Here is a 20175-nt window from a genome sequence, read left to right as displayed (position 1 = left end):
ACAGTTAAAAAATTCAAGGGGTTGTAAAATGTCATTCAAAAGTGCAGATTTTGTAATGTTTCATTTCTTTTTAAAATAATTTGGATTCTGTTCCAGATTGTTTACAATCCCTCCTTCCAAATTTGTTTCCCTTTTATCTGTGTAAGCACGTGCTGACACTGTTACTCCGTATACACAAATGCTAATCTACCTTCATGCACATGGAAAATAGCTTTCCTGGCATTGAGTTTAAAACTCTCACTGAATAATTATTAATCAAAAAATTCTGTCTTTTTAGAAAACCTTCATTTATGGTTTTCAGTGTGGTTTCAACAGTGGTCACTGTTGAGAAAGGTTATAGAGAAACATAATGCTGTTTATAAGCAGTGTGGTCTTCAGAACATACAACAAACAACCCCAGATGCTGAATATTAAAAAATATTTAAATTTCAAAAGTAATTTTCCTTCCCTGTACTCTGGTTGCATACACTAACGTGATCTAATTAGAACGTAGCGACAACTTCTTTTCTATTGCCCTGCATGCCTTAGTGCTCTAAATAAGTTTCTTTTGGCAGGTCTGTGCAGTGAGGTGAAAGTGTGATGACTGTTGGGTTCCCTATTGTGAATAATTCCCTAGATCTGCATTTGGCTTTCTGATAGATTATGTATCTTTGAAGTTCAAGGGGTAGAGTTGTGAGGGAAGTGGGTAAGGTGAGGCTGGTGTCCATGTGTGTATAATTCAGCTGAATCTGACTGCAGCTCAGTAACAGGGCGCCAGTGCAGCTTCTGTGAGGGCTGCCGAGCTGAACTGTTCCTTCAGTTACATGTGCTGCTCCTGCAAATGCTGCCGAGCCTTATCAAACACAGCCAGTTGGTGCTGCTGGTATGAAAGCACAGGGGAGCTCTCATGTGGAAGGTTAATGGAGTGTAATTAGAAAGAAGAATGAACTGCTCAACCACTCTATCTCACTCTACCTGCACTGAGAGTGACAAGTGCTCTGATCTTTTATAAACCCTAGAGCAGAGGTTTAACAGTTTAAAATTATGACAGTATAACTGTTGAACGAGCAGGCACACTGTGAAGAAGTAGTATGAACTTATGGGTAGGAATGTTTATGTTCCCTTACGTGGACTCTATTAGTACTTTTTTTCATGCAGGATATTGTCCATACTTATATAGCAGATCTCAAATTCATTCTCCTGTGAAGTATCCATTGATGTCAGAAAGATCTTTGTGTGCCATTTGTGCCTTTGTCATGTCTGCATATCACCTAACCATTACCTTGCAGGATGAAGTGATGGCACCATCCTAGGGCTCTGGTACCAAGGCATTATGCTTTCATAGAGAAGAGTTCTGGTGGAAGCAAGAACAGTTACTGGGATTTATATTCCAGGAACTAAACAAAATTTGAGATTACATACATAAATTGAGACTGAATACTAGTGCCTGATCCTGTGAATTAATTTAGGTACTATGTATGTCTGTTGAAAACTATCATGTTCTTAAAATGGTTTTTTTGTTTTTCATCTATAGCATGTAGTTGTGGGTTGTTTTTGTTTTTTCTTTTAATAGAATACAGATAAACTTTAATTATGAAACGACAGCTAGGAAGTAGAGGGAAGACACCTCACATCAGTTCCAAAACACAAGGAAATTACTGATTTAACTTCCTACATATTAGAGGCCATTATAATCTACCCCAGTAATCCTGTCTGATGTATTTTGATTCAGGGAGAATTGGACAGTTTGGTTTGTATCAAGTGTACTAGATTTTTGTCTTCCACATCTTTGTTTTTCAGACAACAGGTGCTGGATTATGCTGCCAGATATTCTGAAGGCCCTTACAATGTCAGCAGGTTGATAAGGGGAAATTTGCCCAACTAGTCCTAACAGGCAATCCACATTCTGCATTGCAGTGGAAGGGGAAAAAAATCTCAGCAAGTCTGACCTGGAGAATTTTTTTTCCCATTCCAAATCTAAAAACAATAAAAATCTAAGTATGTAAGGAAGGCATACAATAAAAGGCAATCAAAGGAAGAATAAAAACTTGCTTTGTTTTGCCTCTTTTTCTCTACCTGTGGCCAGTATCTTGTGTTTCAGAAGAAGGTGACAAAAGAACCTTGAGTATATCTGGTTGTTTGTGCCTCTGGACATGTTCACGTTCTAAACAGTAAGGCTGTCTTTATGTGGAGTTTCAGTGCTGGAGAAGCATGATGGGAACAGTGATGGCATTTGCACTGTCCCTCGTAATAGATGAGAATGAGCAGAAGCTTCCCAAGTCCAAGATCCCTCTCTTCCTTACATCTACTATACAGTCTGCTCCGAAACTCAGATAATAATTTCCTTTGGAAAGTTGTATACCCCTTTTCTAGAGACTTTAAACCATGGTAGGCCATTACCTCTCATATTAGCCTGGTCCAGCATTTAAATTAGTATTTGCATCTTATTTCAAGGTTGAATTTGTCTACCTTCAACTTGCAGATACAGAATTATCATTTTACATTTCTCAGAGAAACTAAAAATTCTCCCATCACTGGATTTCTTTTCTGTGTATAAATATCCATACTCAGTGAGTAGTTGCCTCTCAATAAACTGGATATGCGGAGCCTCAGTAAGCTTCACATTACGCAGTGTAGTTTGTTGGATCCTTGATTATGGTTGTGGTCTCCCTTGAACCTCTTCCAGTACCTCTGCGTCCCTCAAGAAAAAGGTAGCTTTCCATTCTTTTGGGAGAATGCCTGTTCTTGGGTGTTTTAATTTAAGATGGTGGTAGTTCAGCAAATCTTCAGTTGTTGAGTAGTTTTAGCCATACTTAGTGATGATAAACACAGTTCCTCTCCCCATACCATTTAAATTGGGAGGGCGAGGAAGAACCATGGCTTTGTTTTTCAGAGAGTTTGCTTCAGAGTCCACAAACCTTGATACAATTGAAGGCCAGCAGTTTGGAACGTCTGCAGTGACTTCATTTGATGTCTTCTCTGTGAAGCAGGCGTTTTTCTTTGTTTTGATTGTCCTTGGTTAACTAAAGAGAATAGGACAGCAGGTATGTTTAGCTGAACAGAACTCCTCTCTTTGATATACTGTTCAAATTACTGGGAAGAGGAGAAAAATCTCTCATTTGAGTGAGGTGAAACTGTGACTTTTTGCTCTAATAGCTCATTCTGCTTATGAAGTAGAGATCACCAGTGAATGTGATGTGATGTTATTAGTGATACATTTTAATTGAATTGGCACTAAACGGTACTTAATGGACAACAGGGAAATGCTGGTGTTAGTTTTTGACAATTGTAAAGCAACTGAGGAAAGGAAATATTAGATGCTGTTAGCAAAATCAGAGTTATCAGTAGGGGGTTTTATGATAGAGTTTGAACATCCAGATCTTTCTGTTCACAAAATAATGCATTTCTATTCTGTGGTTTAGTAAATCTAGTCATCTTGCTTGATATTTCTGATCATGCATGAGGCACATGAGTGTGAACTGTGTGTGTTTCCTTTCGTGAGGAAGAGAGGAGGTGTGATTCAGTCATGAGAATAGCTGTAGGATGCACAAGAACCCTACTGAAGCTGACTAAATTTTAGCCAAGGACTGTCATACTGTGCACATTAAAACCTGCAGTAGTGTGTTGTAAAATTACTTTATGACTATCCTTTCCCTTTGAGTTATTCAAAATATGAGAAGTTACCAGATTAAAAAGTATATTTCTTTTTAGGTTGTTTGTTTCTAAAGCATGAAGTAAGTTCACTTATTTAAATTGCTCTACTTTGCTTGCTTAATGCAAACAAATTCAGTTTAAAGGATATCGTGTTATGAGGTAAATCACATGTAGGAGAAGAGAGGCAGTGGGACTGGCCTGGCAGAGGTGTTTAGCTTTAGTAAACAGCTACTGTATATAGATGGAAACGGCTTTCCCATGGGGGTAGCTGCTCCTGTGTATTCTCCTGCACAAGAATAACAATGCACAGTATTTTTTGTTCTGATATTTTATATTGCAGGTTTCAGTCTATCACAGATTTTACAAGACCACATTACATGCTTCTAGTAAACTAGGTTCAGGTACATTGAAGTACAAGACTCTTGTTTCTGAAACTATGTCTAGATGGCTTTTTTATTTTTCCCTTAAGAATGTTTTTTTTCACCGTGAAACAGACAAATGGGGGTAGAACAATAAGATAGGCAAGATAAAATTAAAATGACCACTTTTTCCAGTGTAGTCAGCAGTTTAATTCTTTAATTTCTTCAGTGTTTGCATGTCGAGCTTGTCCCCATATCCTTTTACCACTTTGTACTTGGAAATATGTCTATAAAGGAGAAAAACCTAAAGTAAGACAAACTTTGTCAAACCGTGTCAAATTAAAAAAAAATAAATTAATTCCTTTAATTTCATTTTTCCTTAATTACATTCAAAGTACTGTACTTAACTCTTTTTCCTGTTCTGTTTTGCCTGTTGTCACACACTTAATTCCCCATTCATTAATTGCTTCATTGTTTAATTATTGTTGCTGTTCTTGCAAATTTCTTTCTGTTAACATATGTGCTGGGATAAGAAGCTAGATATTACACTTAGTTAATAGGGAAACTGCAGGAAAACATTGCATGTGTACTGCCTCTACTAGTTCGTTCTCTGTGCTCTACTTTGTGCAAGAGTAAATATTCTAAAACAAGAAGACAGTGATGCATAAGGCATTTCATGGTACTGCATTCCCTTCCAGAAATTAATTGGACTTGGGTTGCTGCAAATGGTAAAAGACACAGTACTGAAAATAAAGCAATCAAGAAGTCACATAAAGCAGAATAGCACAACAGCTATTTTTGACAATTTAACTTATAATTCTGGCTGTGTTTTTAAATTAAAAAAAAAATAAAAAAATAAAGCATTCTCCCCTGTTAAGAATGGAGGAATGAACATTATTTTCAGAACTGTCATAATCCTCTTCTGAATGATTTTTAATAGCTTTAAGTGGTGTTTCTCTATCATAAAGGAAATATTCAGTATCTCTTTCAAAATATGTATGTTCATGTCTGAACTGCGTGTTTGTTTCAGAATCACATCTATAGGAATTAATTTAAAATATAATTGTGATAAGTCCACCAGCATTTTTAATGACAAAAATACTTTTCACATCGTGCCAATGCTATCTAATAATATTTATCTGACGTAATATTAAAGTAGATTTTTATGGAATTAAATTTTATATAAATTCCATTTTACACAAGGTATCAGATGCCATAATCAGAAATTGTATTAAAGATATTAAGACTATAAAGAAAAGTCATTAATTTGAAGGGTTCCAAAACTAGGTGGTTCATCTCTAGTGCTCATCAGTATTCTAAGTGTAAGTTCATCCCACAGGCCCATCATGGCAAAGACAGGAGAAGCATTTGGTTGCCCTCACATGCTCTGCAATCTCTTTTAGGTGTGCAAAAGTCCTTGTGTCTTTGTGCTGCTTTTAGCTGTGCTTTCTATGAGCAGAATGCAGCACTTGCTCTTTGGGACACTCACTGGAGTGTTGGCAATGCAGCCATTGACTGGGTAAGGTTAGATAGCCATGTATTTTAACTAAGGCTTTAAAGAAGCACAGGTTTTTCAGCTATAAAAAGAAATAGGGCACATTTCAGTAATGATGCCCAGTAAGGCATTCGAGTATGAGGTGGAAGTGGCCTCCCAGTCCCACTGCTACATTTCTGTTCAGCATTCAAGCACCTCTGCCTCAGGGGGGAGCCTTTTCTGACTGAAAGATATAGGGGCCATTTTGATCACCTTTAAAAAGTAGGAAATTGTATCACTCTTTTTTTCTGGAAATAAAATTCTTTCTAATTTAGTTGGCTTAGATTTAGTTGATAAAAAGATCTGGCTGTAAGTGAAGCACAGCCACAAGTGCAGAATTCCATAAAAATACAGGATAACCACAGAAATAGCTGTAAATATTTCTATAGTCCTTAGATCATTCTTTCAATGGAATTTAATTCAAGCTGGTTTGTACAAAAGGATTTTTTTCATTACTGGTGTAGATTCTGTGTCATCACTTTTTATAATTGGATTTTACCATTTTAAATTTTAGATACCATCTTAAAGCAGTAAATGAGTGTACAATTACTCTCCTTGCTTGTAATCTTTCCATTCCCAAATTCCATTCCCAGAATGCACCCTCTTTGCAGGTTAAAGACTAATTGTACCAGATCTCTAAAATCTTTTCGCTTCTTTCTGCCATGGAAATTCTGGTATCTTTCTCTTTGGGTAGTGACTGGGAATAGGACTGACAAAGAGAGAGAAGGGAGGCTGGAAAGGAAGATTGCAGAGTAGTGAAATTCTCTCCATCTTCCCCACTTCCAAGTTGGAGCATACTTGAAATCACTACTTCCTCTTAACCATTTCACTCGCAGCAGCAGGCAGCTTTTATATCCCAGAGAACATCTTGATCATTGGAGGGCACCGGTAACCGACGATTCATAATAGCTGGCTTCCTGAGATTGGGAGAGCAGGAAAGCATGTCACTGGCAGGCAGCTGAGCAGCTAAAATCACATCAGCTTTGGTTTTGTGATATGAAATGTATGCATTGCAAGGTTATTTAGTATGCTAGTTTACTCTCTCATTTTAAAAATATCTTTATATTTTAATTTTTATTGATTTTTCAAGTTTAAAAACAGACCTTTCTTTAGGTATGGATGTTTTTCTGAATATGTTTCCTGAAAGAAGAGGAAAATGTGTCACCAAATACAACAAGGGATCTAGTATTTAAAAGCGAGATGTTCTCAGAGAACTGTGTTTTGCTTGATTGACTGAAATGGAAATAACACTTAACTAATAAGGATAAAAACCTTAAACCTACTTAAAGTTTGCTCCAAGTACTTTGCTTATCCTATAACAACATATTCATGGTAGTTTTTATATGAGCACAGAGATCTCTTTTGGCACAGATACGTCATCAAGAAGATCTATTTCCTGCTTAATCAAACCAAAAGAATCTTCCAATGCTGTGTTAGGATCTGGCCTGTGGCATAAATGAGAAAGTGGTATAGCAAAATGTCACGATATTGATTGCAATTATTAACTTTAAGGAAGGGTCATATAAGATGTCTCGGGCTCTGAACTCAGTGGTGTGAACGGTTCCTGATGAGATTAGCGATAAAGATGTCAAGACAGCAAGAGCTCTGAGATGATGTAGTGTGCTTATGGGGGCACTGTTCAACAAATGGGTTTGGAAGTAGTCTGATAGTAACCATTGCTTAGGGCTGGCAGTTCCTTTTTGGGTAGAATACAGTTTGGAAGAATGGATGAGATTATTAAATTCTTTCGCTTCATGGATGTAACGAGAGGATTGGCATTCAGTTTTGAGGAAGGTTCAGTAAACTTGAAAGACAAATGCTTTTCATACATTCATATTATGGCAGGAAAAGAAACTATTCTAGCGACTAGAGCTTTAAGACATGCAGAAAACCCATGTTGTGTGCATGATGATGTGTTTGTGATTGAGTTAATTTAAAATGTTAAAGTAGTCAGTAAGAAATATTCTTAAATATGAGTGGAAAGGAAAAATGGCAATGATTACATTTAAAGAATTAGGAATATTTTTTAAGAATTCTGTGGTACTTTTAGAACACCTAAATCTGACTGGCATTCAATCTCTAAGACATGCAGCTAGGACTTGATATGAGCCTTGGCAAATCTCAGTCATACAGATCGTACTTTCTGCAGCACAAACTGTCTTTAAAATTGATTAAGAACAGTCAAATAAATGAGGAACAATTTTAAAACACAGTGTTAATGAAGTTTGACAGTAAACAAGAGTTTCTTTTGTAGCACCCTCCCATTTAATTCCTTACAGAAGGAGGCTCTGCTAAGGTTGCTGCAGACAGACACGTGCACTTCCAGCGGGATGCTGGAGGAGCCGTGCGCTGCGTGCGGAGTCAGAGCAGTGGCGTGGGCTGAGCCGTGCACAGGGAGACGCAGAGGGTAGCGCTGAAAACGGGAGATCTGCTCTGAGTTCCTGTGTAGGTGCAACCCTGAGAAACTCATCTGGTTTTGCTAATTCAGCTGTGGACTTTGAAATATGTTGTTTGGAGCGTCTCTCTTGATAATTACGAACAAACAGATAATCTCAACAGTCTTGCAGATAGTAAAATGATTTCAGTAGGTTCAATGTGGTATTTTTTACTGACAGTTGGTAGAAGCAGCTTATTAAATTGCGTAAGAAATTGGCATGCAGTGCAAACTTCAGTTTTACTCTCTGAATCCTAAAAGCATTAGATGTTTCTTCCAATTTAATATCTGCATAACGGATATGGATGGCAGGATATGCTGCTGCCAGGCAGCTCTCAGCAGCCTCCAACAGGATAGCGTAGACTTCCAGAGCAACGGCGTTTTTCCACTCACGTTATCCGTCTTGTGCCAAATATGCGCAGCGTCAGTTTTTGCACAAGGCACTAATACAAACTGTGCTTCGGTCCTGTTTTACCCCTTCTCTGCAGGCCGTGGTTCAGGCCTGGGGGTGGAACAGGCAGTGTGTGAATGCCATGTGACTCACCTCGCTCCTGCTCCCTTGCTTGCCTTGCTGGCTCTTGTCCTGCTGTAGCAGTGTGGCAGAGGAGTCCTCAGCCTCTCCCCCTCTCTCTCTCTCTCTTTTTTTTTTTTTTTTTTTTCTTTATCCTTTCACTAATGTTCCTCCCATTGTAAAGAACAAGATGGAAATTCATCCTTGGGCCATTGCTGCTGATTTCCTCCAGTCAGGGAATCAGTAGAAGAGCATCATTATCCCTGAATTTTGTACTGGCAGCTGTGGAAGACAAAAACTCCCTTCCTGTTCATGCTGGGTATGGTAATTCTTTAGCCTCCTGTGCAGGAGGAGTGTATGTGCAGTCCACTTTTTGGCAGGTATTCTATAAGTACATTGCATTGTTTCCTCTCCTACTTTGCTGCCTTCTCCTCTCCTCCCCCTTGGCTGTGTTTTCAGCTCTTGTATCTGCTTGCTGACACTGCACTTTGATTTGCATGTTAACATGGTTGATCTTTTCAGAAAGCAATTTTAAATGATTGTTCAGTTATTATGTATATGAGCAAGCTGATGGACACAGAACATTTAAAACTATGTGAAATATCTGAATTAGGGAAATGCCTTCTACACTACTATTACTTAATCCGTGTTTCAGAAGGGAGCAAACAGTTTACAGCTTTTAGGTTTTGACAGCTTTTAGCACTTCACTGGATGCAGGGTAAAATAGTTCCTTTAGTAAAGGACTTTACTAACTCCCTGAATTTTCAGCGAGGTTGGGCCTGTGTTTCTCTTGTCAGAGCTGAGCAGGCATCTTCAGCCAGGGCTGTGGGTTTTGTAGAAGCCAGGCAGTCCTTCTTCTGTTACCTTCAAGTTGCTGAATTCAGTCGTTTGCTAAAAGGTCAATCATGTGAGCTCACACATTTCGACATTATGAAACAGGGATGTGGGGTTTGTTGCTTGTAGTTTTTATTTGGCTTTTTAAAGTTCCAATTTTCAAATCTGTCAGTTTGGGAACTTGCCCTTTTTGTTATTTTCTTCTGGGCTCAAGGTACACATTCACTGTGTGAGGCATTGTGCTGTATTAGCTCATCATAAACAAGATACTTAAAATCATAAGTCTACTGTATATCCATCAAATGAAGAAAACAGATTTTTTTTTTAGCTCAGAATTTCATAAACATGTGCGAATGAAATTTGAGGAAAAATATTCTTCCAGTTGTAGTAAATAGCTGGATTTTGGGTTTTTTTTCCCTTCATCTCTATGTTTAGTACTGTGTTGGAATACTAGTGCTTCAAACAAAACAAAAAAAACAAAGCATTTGGTATTGTCAAAATGGTTGTGTTATTTTAAACTTTATTTTCCATGTAAGTGCAACTTCAGCACCTGGCTCTGGTAGAGGTTTCCTGACCATTCCTGTTTCCACCGGAGCTTTCTTGGTTCAGCTTGTCCCATGCCTTTGACTTCATGGTCCTGTTCCTATGACTGCCTTGTTGTGTAATTTCTTGGGAGTGTGTATATGCTCTTGATCAAGGGGGCTTAGGTATATAGCTAAATCTTTTTAAAACTGTCCAAATTTGGGGGTGGTTAAAGTATAGGTAAAAATGTCCATTTCTGGTCAGAAGGTAAAAAAAGTCTCACAGCGTTTTCGCTGTTGTCTACACTAAAGTATAATATGAACATATGAACATAAATTGTGAGCCCTTACTATCCATGCAGATAACATGTATCTTATGTATCTTATGCTGCAAATCACTTGATCTTAAATCCTGTTACTTTCTAAAGGTGCACAATGGCTACCAGGAGAAGAGACCTCTTTTAAAATAATATCAAACTTTAATGGTAGCTAAAATGTAATATGAAGCCCCTAAGCTGGAAGAAATAGATCTGTGCCATTTTCTTCCCATGTAGGTGCTCTCTGATTCTATTTGAGCTGACAATAATATTGAACAGAAGGATCATACATCAGTGCCCTTCCTGATCCCCCTTTGCACTCAAATTGACTGTCTCTTACTCAGTTTCAATGCCTGGTACAAAATGACATGCCTGTTGCCTTGAAGTCAGCTGGGAGGCTTCAACCCAAAGTTCTTTTTTGTCACTATTTAGGAGTGTGTGTCTTTGAAGGAGTCAAAGCATGTGGAATCATGTAAATATAGGTTTCTGAGGTCTTCCAGTGGTTTGTGAATAGGCTGAATTTTGGTCAGTAGGTTTCTACAAGAACAGTGAGGTCACCTTGCTGGGCTGTAATACTCCTCTGTAGCCAATTTTAGACTGTGTCTATTAGATAACACCAATACTTAAAATTTCAAAAAGAGAAGTCTCACTAAGCTTCTGAGCAGTTCCTTATTTACACTAAATTAATGTATCTTTAGGTGTTATTATTTTCTCTACTACCTGCAGCTAAATAACTGTCATCATTTCTGTTTATGATTTTGTTTATCTGTTAGAAAAGAGTGGTGGAACAGCTTCGAAAGAATTTGATAGTGAAGCAGGAACAGCCAGACAGTAAATTTCAAATACAGCCATTGGCACAGTCAGAAAACAAACTACAGACACCACAGCCACAACCACTACAACAGCTACAGCAACATCACCATCAACAGCAGCAACAGTCCACGGCACCCTCTCCAAACGTGATAGGATCACAGGTAAAAAGATACAATTCTTTTTCTTACTAAAGGTTAAGCTCAATGAAAATTAAAAAAAGGAAAAGTGCAGACAGAAAACTGCAAGCTTTCACTTATGCCTGCTAGTATACCAAATGAATTTCTTCTTCTATGAATATGCAGATATGGGTCTTTTGGGTTTTTTGGCAAAAATCTCCAATCTGAGTTTAAAAAACAATGTACTGTTTAAAAGTTCAATCATAACCCCACAGAAAAGAAGGGTGGCAGTGTATCACCTTTCTTAAAAATAAGTGAAAGTTTAGCAAATGAGCCTGTCTTTTCCCTAGGTGTATGAATGAGTCTGACCTAGTACGTCTCAAGAAACAGTAAATACTTTACACACTCTGTATGAGGTATATGATTAAAATCCTTTCTTTTTAAATGACTAACCAAATGCCCTCTACAAATGTGAACAAAATGCAAGAAAACAGTTCCTTCTTCTTTCTGCTTGGTCCTTTTTAAACAGATGTAGGTCATACCAAAAAATACTTACCTGAATTTTCAAGGATTTGTCTAAAAGCATATAGTGTTAATTGCAGAGTTCAAGTTTTAGAAAATAGGTCTTCCTTGAGAAGGTGAACTGAATTTCACTACAGTATAGGATTAGAGACATAATCCCAGAACTCAACAGAGAAAGTAGTTTGCTTAAGAGGGGAATTTCAAGTTTCTCCTGTTCAGATATTTGAATTCACAAAAGTGTGCTAATAAAACAGCTAGAAAATGCAGGGAGGTGTTCTGTAAAAAGAAGTGTATATGAAGTCTTTTCTTCTTCTTGATGCAGTCTCAAGAGCTCATGTTTATCTGGATAGGCAGATGACAGAATTCACCCATGAAGTTTGCTTTATGCAAATTGCAATGAATCACACACATGGCTTTGACCAGTTGTGATTCTCATCTTCCCTTTTTCTGAAAGCAGAGAAGAGAGAAATGGTTGGGCTGTTAGTTCTCTTATTAACTCAGCAAGTTGGTTTGGATACGCTCTAAAATGCATTTGTGAAGCTTAGCTAATTGTATTTTTGAGAAAAATACATTGAGGAAATGAAGCAAACCTAACTAAGGAAAATGCATTTTGAGCAGCAACATCAATATCAAAGCTAAAATGGAACAAAGAAGCAACCTATTACTCTGTCCTAAAGTATTTATAGGCAAGCAATGGATCACTGTTGTATCAGTAATCTCTGTTTCTCAGTCAGGAAACATGAGAGCAGCAAACACAGTTTCGTGTGTTTCTCAGTATTCCAGGCTTTGAATTGACTCATTAACTTCCAGGTCATCTCCTAGGTTGTAAAAATTGAGGTTTTGTTCAAAGTTAAAGAGCCCTCTAGCGAAACAGTCCAAAAACTGCTACTCTCTTCTGACTACCATTGATACAGTAGTACTTGGAATGTAGTTACAAATTGGAAGGCAGTTTGTCCTGTCCCTTGGATAAATAAGCCAGCTTTTATCCTTAACACTTTTCTGGTTTTATTTATGTTGTTAAAATAGTAAAGTATCCTCACTTATTTCTACACATTTTGTATCTAAGGTTTTGCCTCTGTCTTACTGTCTCCCAATCTCTTTCAGCAAAGAAAGGTGAAATACTTTGTCTCTCTATGAACAGTAGAGAGACTATGCCTGCTTTTGTAAATAACATATTTTTCAAGGCTGTGTCACTACAGAGAATGTTTTCAGTGATTGTTTTCAGAGTAATCAAATTTAGGAATCCAGGTATATATGCCATAATTAACAGTGACACATGATATGTCCAGTAAGAAGGTCTTTTAAAATTTTCATAACAAGCCTGCTAAAAGGTCATATTATTGCAATATTATGTGCAATAATGCAGACTCACTATGAATGCAACTTCAGCATGAATTAATGTATTGACTACTTTTTAGAATAAGCGATCTAATTAATGCTTAGCAAAGTAACAGGGATATTCAAGCTCTATGATCTTCTGACTGAAGCTGTACTCTGAGCACTTGCAGAATTAGTAGAACCCCTTGGAAGAGTCAGGGTCTTGCATTATATGATTGATTACACTTTTCTTTAAAACGTTTATGGTTGCATGTAATGCTTGTGAAAATGATACCACGTTACATCTCATTGGAAAAGCTTGAGTAATGTTACTGCATTATGGGAATGGAGCCTCTTGCTTTGGGGAAGGTGCAGCAGAGGTTGATAAGCTTGTTAGATCTCAGATAAAAAGTTAAGACAACCATGTTGCAACAAGGACAATTTAATTATGTCTGCATTTTTCATAAATGTATAAAACTGAAGCATAAATTATCCTTTGATTTGGCATTATACAGTGAATTTTTTCACACTTGTTTATAATTAACAGTTAGGGGACATAGTTTAATTATTATGAAATTAGAGGTGTGAAGGTAAATTCTGTTTTTGTTTAAGGGAGCAGTATTGGTGAAAGTACTGAAGAATTCAACTGGAAATATATTGTTTTATTAGAAAAAAGATAAAGGTCTTGTATGATTAAAGTCAAGTAGTCTAAATCAGGTATGTTCAGAACACAAAGACTGCGTTATCCCTGGTTTTCCATTTTTTCCTCTGTAGAACACAGAGCTGACATCAGGAGCGAATGGTGGTTATTTAGTACTAAGAGCATTTGATCATGTGACTAAAGTTTTGAAGATGCAGTGCCATTGGTGCAATGGATTTTTTACACCAAAGTGAAAAGAAATAAGATCATTTGCCATTCTGTCGAGTGTCACGTGTCATGAGTTTTCTGTTTGCATCGTGTTCTGGTTTTATATGGAGACCCTCACCTTGTTGCTTTTTGAATGAAATTTGTAAAGTCCATTTGCCTTAGCATCTTGGAAGACAGTATATTTTAAAACAAAACTGTGAAATGATAGTTGCTTCAACTTTGGAATTTTCGGCGTTATGTGCTGAGGCATTTCAGATAAATGGTGTTACATGATTCAAAACCACTCTTTTTAAAACAGCCCAAGAGTAATCATGGTGTCAAATACACATTCCAAAACTAGCCCATTCCACAGAAGGTAAACTTAATTGCCTGCAGCTGGGCAGGCTAACAGCCAGCTCTTAAAACTTCAGGACAACCCTACTGATACTCTTAGGAAAGAAAGTTCAGTGCAAGGTAACTGTATGTATCACTAAAGCTGAGACTGGGATGCCCAAAATAAAAATTATATTTTTGTTTTTAAAAAAATCAACTTATGAATGTTTTTCCCCTTCTTCCTCTGATTGTGAGGATCACTGTAACTACAGTTTCCATTTGAAAATATGAGTTTTATTCAGTGAGAAGCTAGTTTGTTGCTATGTTTCATAAACCTCCACCTTAAATGTTTGATATTGACAGTGCATATTTGGAAGTAATATGAAACTAAAAGATCCAAAATGCATATGCCACTGCTAACACTTAATTGTAATTTTCTCAGGAATAGGTTTTGATTCAATCTGCAATGCTGCAGGTGATTAAAACAGACCAAACATGTGCCTCAAATGAGAATGCTTCTAGCTATCCAGTTTTCAGAGGCATAAGATAATGTGCTTGTCTGAACAGCAGGTAGATAGGCTCAGAGCTGCCTTTTCTTTCTCATGCTGTCTATTGTTTCTGACTAACCAACCCACGTCCTGTCTGATACGGAGTGTCTCTGTCTCTTACAGTGTATTTTCTGTTTCCCTTAGAAAACTGTAACTACAGCTTCTATGATCACCACTAAGACACTACCTCTCGTCTTGAAAGCAGCAACTGCGACCATGCCTGCCTCTGTTGTGGGTCAGAGACCTACCATTGCCATGGTTACTGCTATCAACAACAATCAGAAAGCAGTCCTCAGCACTGATGCGCAGAATGCACCAGTCAACCTCCAGACAACAAATAAGGTCACTGGGCCAGGAGCTGAGGCAGTCCAAATAGTGACAAAAAACACAGTAACTTTGGTAAGCGTTTCATGTGTTTGCCCTGCAGATATGTGTGGGTTTGGTTAACAAGAGGGCTATTGGAAAAAAATAAACAGTCAGGGTTTCTCACAGAAATGAGGATAGTAGGGGCATGGTGTGAGTCTTCACTAGCTGACATTGCTAAAGCGATAGTCTATAAGAAAAACATCTTCTCTCCATATGGGTTGTTATTACTGTTTTGCTTTATAGAATTAAATCAGTGCTGTCATCACCTCTGTGTAAAGTTTCCCCTGTTAGTAACCGTAGTCATGGAGCAGTAGTGATTGTTTTGCCCTTACTGAATCTGTATGGCTGTGCTCTGCAGAATTCCTACTCTTTTCTTAGGCAAAGAAGATGTCAGACTTTCTTCATTTGATCAATTTGAGTCTTCATCTTAGAGTTTTTTGAATCAATCTCTTGTTCCCTTTGCATGACAAAGTCTCTGGTGTTAGATACATCCCTTGAGTTTGCCCACTACCATGTCTTCATTCAGCACATTTTCAAACACATAAACAGATGCTGTTTCTTTAAAAACATGTATTTTGGAAATACAAATTTTGTGCTTTAGCTACATCACACAGTCTTTTCCAGAATAGCAAGCCACCTAGAAATAAAAGAAGCACTGTTTCAGAGATCTGGATCATGTAGGCTTCTTGGTCTGGAAACCAGGCATTATGTAACAACATGACAGGGAAATTTTACTTCTGAAGTAAAGGCTATGGCTTTATTAAACATAAAGCTAATTTACCTATATTTATTAAAATACAGTTTAATGCAGATGGAAGTAATTTTGCTTTCTAATGAGGCATATGTTTGTGATCAGAATAGAGAAGACTGTGAGTGGAGTTTTTTCTACTGTTCCCTTTTCCTGTGTCATCCCTTGCACCACTGTCATCTCTTCTTTGTGTCTGTACTTAATTTCCTTGCTGAATAACTTTGATTTGAGAAGGTAATTCTATTTTAATACTAGTCTATGATTTATGTTTTTGTAGCAAATTTCATCAAAAATATCAGAATATTTTCCTGGGTACTAATTAATCAGTACAAGACCTTTTTGAAGAAAATTGCAATCTTATGTCGGTGGACAGAAGTATAGGAGGGTATGAAATAACATTGACATTAATTTCAGAGAATCTCCCCAGGTACTCATCGTAGCTGGTAGTGCTATTCAGTGATTAATCATGTGGCAGCTCCATGCAGCTGATTTCAGTTATGCTTTCAGGGAAGTACTTTGGTTTCCTTAAGATCAGATCTTAATTGTTTCAAATGAATAGCCTACTTTTGAAAATTTCAAGTTAGGTATTTAGAGCCCTCATAGTGTCATTAATATTGCTGAAAGAGTTGTAACTTCCAAATCTTTGCTATTTGCATGAGTTGTTCTCTCATTCTTCTGTGTGTCATTCGCTATAAAAAGACCATAGCTCATAGAGCTGGACCTCAAAATGTTACTATTTTCTGTCTGTTGTAATGCCATTTTTTAATGATTAAAACAAATACAAGTTTTTATTATCATCAAATGAAATGGTTTTAGATTGCAGAGCACAATAGCTAGTACAGTTGAACTAAAAGGAAATATGCCTGCAATTTATGAAGTAAGGTGTGTAGGATCTAGAAAATAAGGTTTAGTTCTGTCTTTAATACATTTCTAATGAGGAACCTCTTGCTATGAAAAATTATTTACAGAGTGAAAACTGAGGACATCAGGTCTGAAAGTACATTCAGAATGTTGATTTTGGTGAAAAACTTCAAAGCTAAAGTTTCCTCTTACCTCTTACTGAGCTTTCTCATGTTCTTACAGCAGGTTCAGGCTACCCCTCAGCCCATAAAAGTGCCGCAGTTCATCCCTCCTCCCAGACTTACTCCTCGTCCAAATTTTCTTCCACAGGTGAGTATACAAAGAACAAACAATAGAAGGAGGAACTTAATTATAGCATAGATAGAAGAGACTTTTGATTAACATTGTATGGCGTTTACTGCTGATGTGCTGGAGAAGACAATTCATCCTCAACAGGTTTGCAGATGATAACAAATTTGAGGGTGCAATCAATATTCTTCAAGGCAGTGCTGACATGCAGACAGCCCTAGACAGGATAAAGGAAGGGGCCAGCAGGAATTTCTTGAGCCTCAGTATGAGAAAAGATGGTCTTCTACCTGGAATAGACTAACTCTCTGCACAGGTACAGGCTGGGGACTGACTGGCTGAGGAGCTGCATAGATTAAAAGGTCTTGGCTGACCGCAGCTAAATGAATGATGTGCTCTAACAGCAAAGAAACCTACCAGCATATTGACCTGTACCAGCAGGATTACAACCAGTAGATTCAGGAAAGAGATTATCCACCTTTCTTCAGCAATCATAAAACTGAGTCCAATAAACACTCTGCAGTTTTGGAATCCCTGGTTGATAAATTTGAATGGTGTATGGGAAGGAAGGCCACTAAGATAGCTTGGAGGGGCAGGAATATATAACCTGTAAGGAGAGGCCGAGGAATCTGGGCTTTTCGAATTTGAAGAGGCTTTGGGGGCACCCTAAAAGCAGTGTTTCTTCCAGTATCAGCAAGGAAATAAACAAGAAGCTGGAGACATAGGTCCTTGGCAGGACAATTAGAGGCAATGCTCATAAATTAGGACAGGGAAGTTTTAGACTGCATATAAGGAAACACTTCTCTCCTTGAGGACAGTTAGGAGCAGAAGAGGCTTGCCAGACGTGTTGTGAAAGATTCATCCTTTTAAGTTTTACAAGACTTATCTGGACAAAGCCTTGAGCCAACAAATCTGTATTTAGTGATGGTCCTGTTCTGAGCAGGAGGTCAAATTAGAGACCTCCTCAGCCACCCTCCAGCCTGTAAGAGTTTGTAGTTACGAAATTTGCATATGATGGTTATATATAATCTTGTTTGCAATAAATGAAATGAACCCCTAGAATAGATGTCATCAAAATCAAAGCATCATCCAAGGCATTAAATTGCTCTAATTGTTGCTTGCTGCTCATGAGCGAAAAAAGAAAAAATGAGATGTCTCTAGATTATTCCCAAGTATTTCTGTATTTCAAGGGAGAGTGACCTCTGTTTTCAGCTGAGTAGTAAAACTTGCAGTTCACTCTTTTTTTCATGGTTTGGGGAGGACACAGATTGCTTCTTTATGTAAAAAAAAAAAAATCTTAGATGAACTACTTAATTTGTATGAAATATGTGATGCTGTGAATAAAAGTAAATCTTTTGCAAAGTGAGAAAGGAAAGGCTGGTATCTGATTAAGATTTGGGTATGGTGAGATCTGTTGGAATGTGATCTATTTTTTCATGGTAAAATGCTTTATGGAGTATTGCAGGTAGATATGACAATAAGAATCAAATAAGAAATAAAAAGCTTTATTTTTAAAGTGCTCTACTTCTGTACTCTGTAATGATATTTTAAGTCCATAGTTAAGTACGAACTTAATGGAGACACGAAATAAGCAAGTATTGGTGATGGAGTTTTGGGAGATTCTTGTGGCTCTTTTCTTTCTTGTGAAAGAAGATAAATGGTTGCATTTACCTGTACGTTCAGCACTTTCAGTAAGGGATTGATAAATAATCTTGTCACTTTTTTAACTTATCAAGATTGCTTTTCCAGGTATCTAAATAATATATAGAGTTGACAGTTAACAGGTATTTGCTGAAAAAAAATATTTGTTTCAGGGCACAGTCAACTGTTCATAACTTCTTGGAGGTTCATTACAAAGCCCTGAAACACTTTTAATACGAGCGCCTCAGCTGTGCCTGTAAATATCACATGGATTTTTTTGGCCTGTAAAACCAAGATGTTAATTTAGATACAGATAAGGCATTTGGCAATAAACATTCTGTATAAGTGTCTGTGCATCCAAATACCATTTCAGGGATGGTGACTATATATGCAAATGTTATGATGGGTTTTATGTAAGTAGGCTTGAAAATGTGGTGCTTTTTTCTCTTAACATACTTAGGACAGTATGCTAAAAATTACGTTATCTAAAAAAAATCAAGCAGCCTCCTGCAGATTATACAGGATGAATTGAAAGACTTAGTAAAAAGTTGATCTGATATACAAATATCTGGAGTTTTTTTTCTCTTATTTTGTTTTTGTAGGTTCGACCTAAACCAGTTGCCCAAAATAACATTCCTATTGCCCCTGCACCTCCTCCAATGCTTGCAGCTCCTCAGCTTATTCAGAGGCCTGTGATGTTGACAACAAAGTTCACACCCACCTCTTTACCCAACTCTCAGAACTCCATACATCCAGTTCGTGTAGTTAACGGGCAGACAGCAACCATAGCCAAAACTTTCCCTATGGCACAGCTCACCAGCATCGTGATAGCAGCACCGGGTACCAGGCTCGCTGGGCCTCAGACTGTACAGATCAGCAAACCAAACATTGAAAAACAGGTACAGATAAAGTGTCAACTAATGCAAGGTACTGGGTTTATTGCTTTACTGTGCAAGTTTGGAGAGGACGACAGCCAGGGAGATTTTTTCAGTGGATACTGGAGATATTCAGGTTCCAATGCCAGTGCAAATTATGGAATGACTTGCAGCTCTTGGGATAGATGTTACCATTTCCTTTAGTATGGGCCATTGGTATCTTTTCCTCCTGCTTCAGTGTTTTTATGCTCCCTCTACTGTTTAACCATCAGTAGTTCATAAGCAGGCTATGTTGTAGGGTTTGACTAGTATCTTGGATTTCAGCTTGTACTTGTTCTTCATCTTCATATCAAGCCCTTTTGTTTTTCAAAGGGTGGTTATGTGAAAAGCAAAAATTGCACAAAATTGTAAGGATATTTAATCAGATAAATGTAGCCATTTCTTCCATGATCCCTTGATATTGCAATCTTGTGATGGGAGGCAAAATAGTCTCACTTAGCTTCTGAAGTCTGATAGTTCCCTGTGTCTAAATTGGATTGAATGAGTGGAAAGGAGACTTTCAGAAGCAGAGAATTCTGTATGTTTAAAGTCTCTCTCCAGAAAAGACTTCTGTAAAATAAAAATTACTTAAGTCAGTGTGGATTGCAACTGAGAGTCCTCACCAGTCTGTTCAAGTAAAGCAATATTCTGATTCAGTTTTAACTCTTTTGTATATTGTATGTTAGTAATAGTGTAACATTGTATACTATATTGCATACTA

The 20175-nt window shown here is 37.5% G+C and overlaps 1 protein-coding gene across 6 annotated transcripts in view; it reads left to right on the top strand.

The window, feature by feature from the left end:
- Window positions 1-20175, top strand: part of PHF21A (PHD finger protein 21A) — a 124506-nt gene that overhangs the window by 89156 nt on the left and 15175 nt on the right. For 3 of the 6 annotated variants that reach the window (XM_053946164.1, XM_053946167.1, XM_053946165.1), the window contains 4 exons: window positions 10917-11117; window positions 14784-15038; window positions 16837-16923; window positions 19143-19439. In XM_053946164.1, coding sequence (XP_053802139.1) covers window positions 10917-11117; window positions 14784-15038; window positions 16837-16923; window positions 19143-19439 — 840 coding nt within the window. The remainder of the gene's footprint in view (window positions 1-10916; window positions 11118-14783; window positions 15039-16836; window positions 16924-19142; window positions 19440-20175) is intronic. The other 3 variants (XM_053946166.1, XM_053946168.1, XM_053946171.1) reach the window with 2 other exon arrangements.

Source organism: Vidua chalybeata, chromosome 6 (assembly GCF_026979565.1).
Source record: "Vidua chalybeata isolate OUT-0048 chromosome 6, bVidCha1 merged haplotype, whole genome shotgun sequence".
In the NCBI taxonomy this organism is placed as follows: domain Eukaryota; kingdom Metazoa; phylum Chordata; class Aves; order Passeriformes; family Viduidae; genus Vidua; species Vidua chalybeata.
The sequence above is the reverse complement of the archived record's forward strand: the minus strand, read 5'-3'. Positions and strand labels throughout refer to the sequence as shown.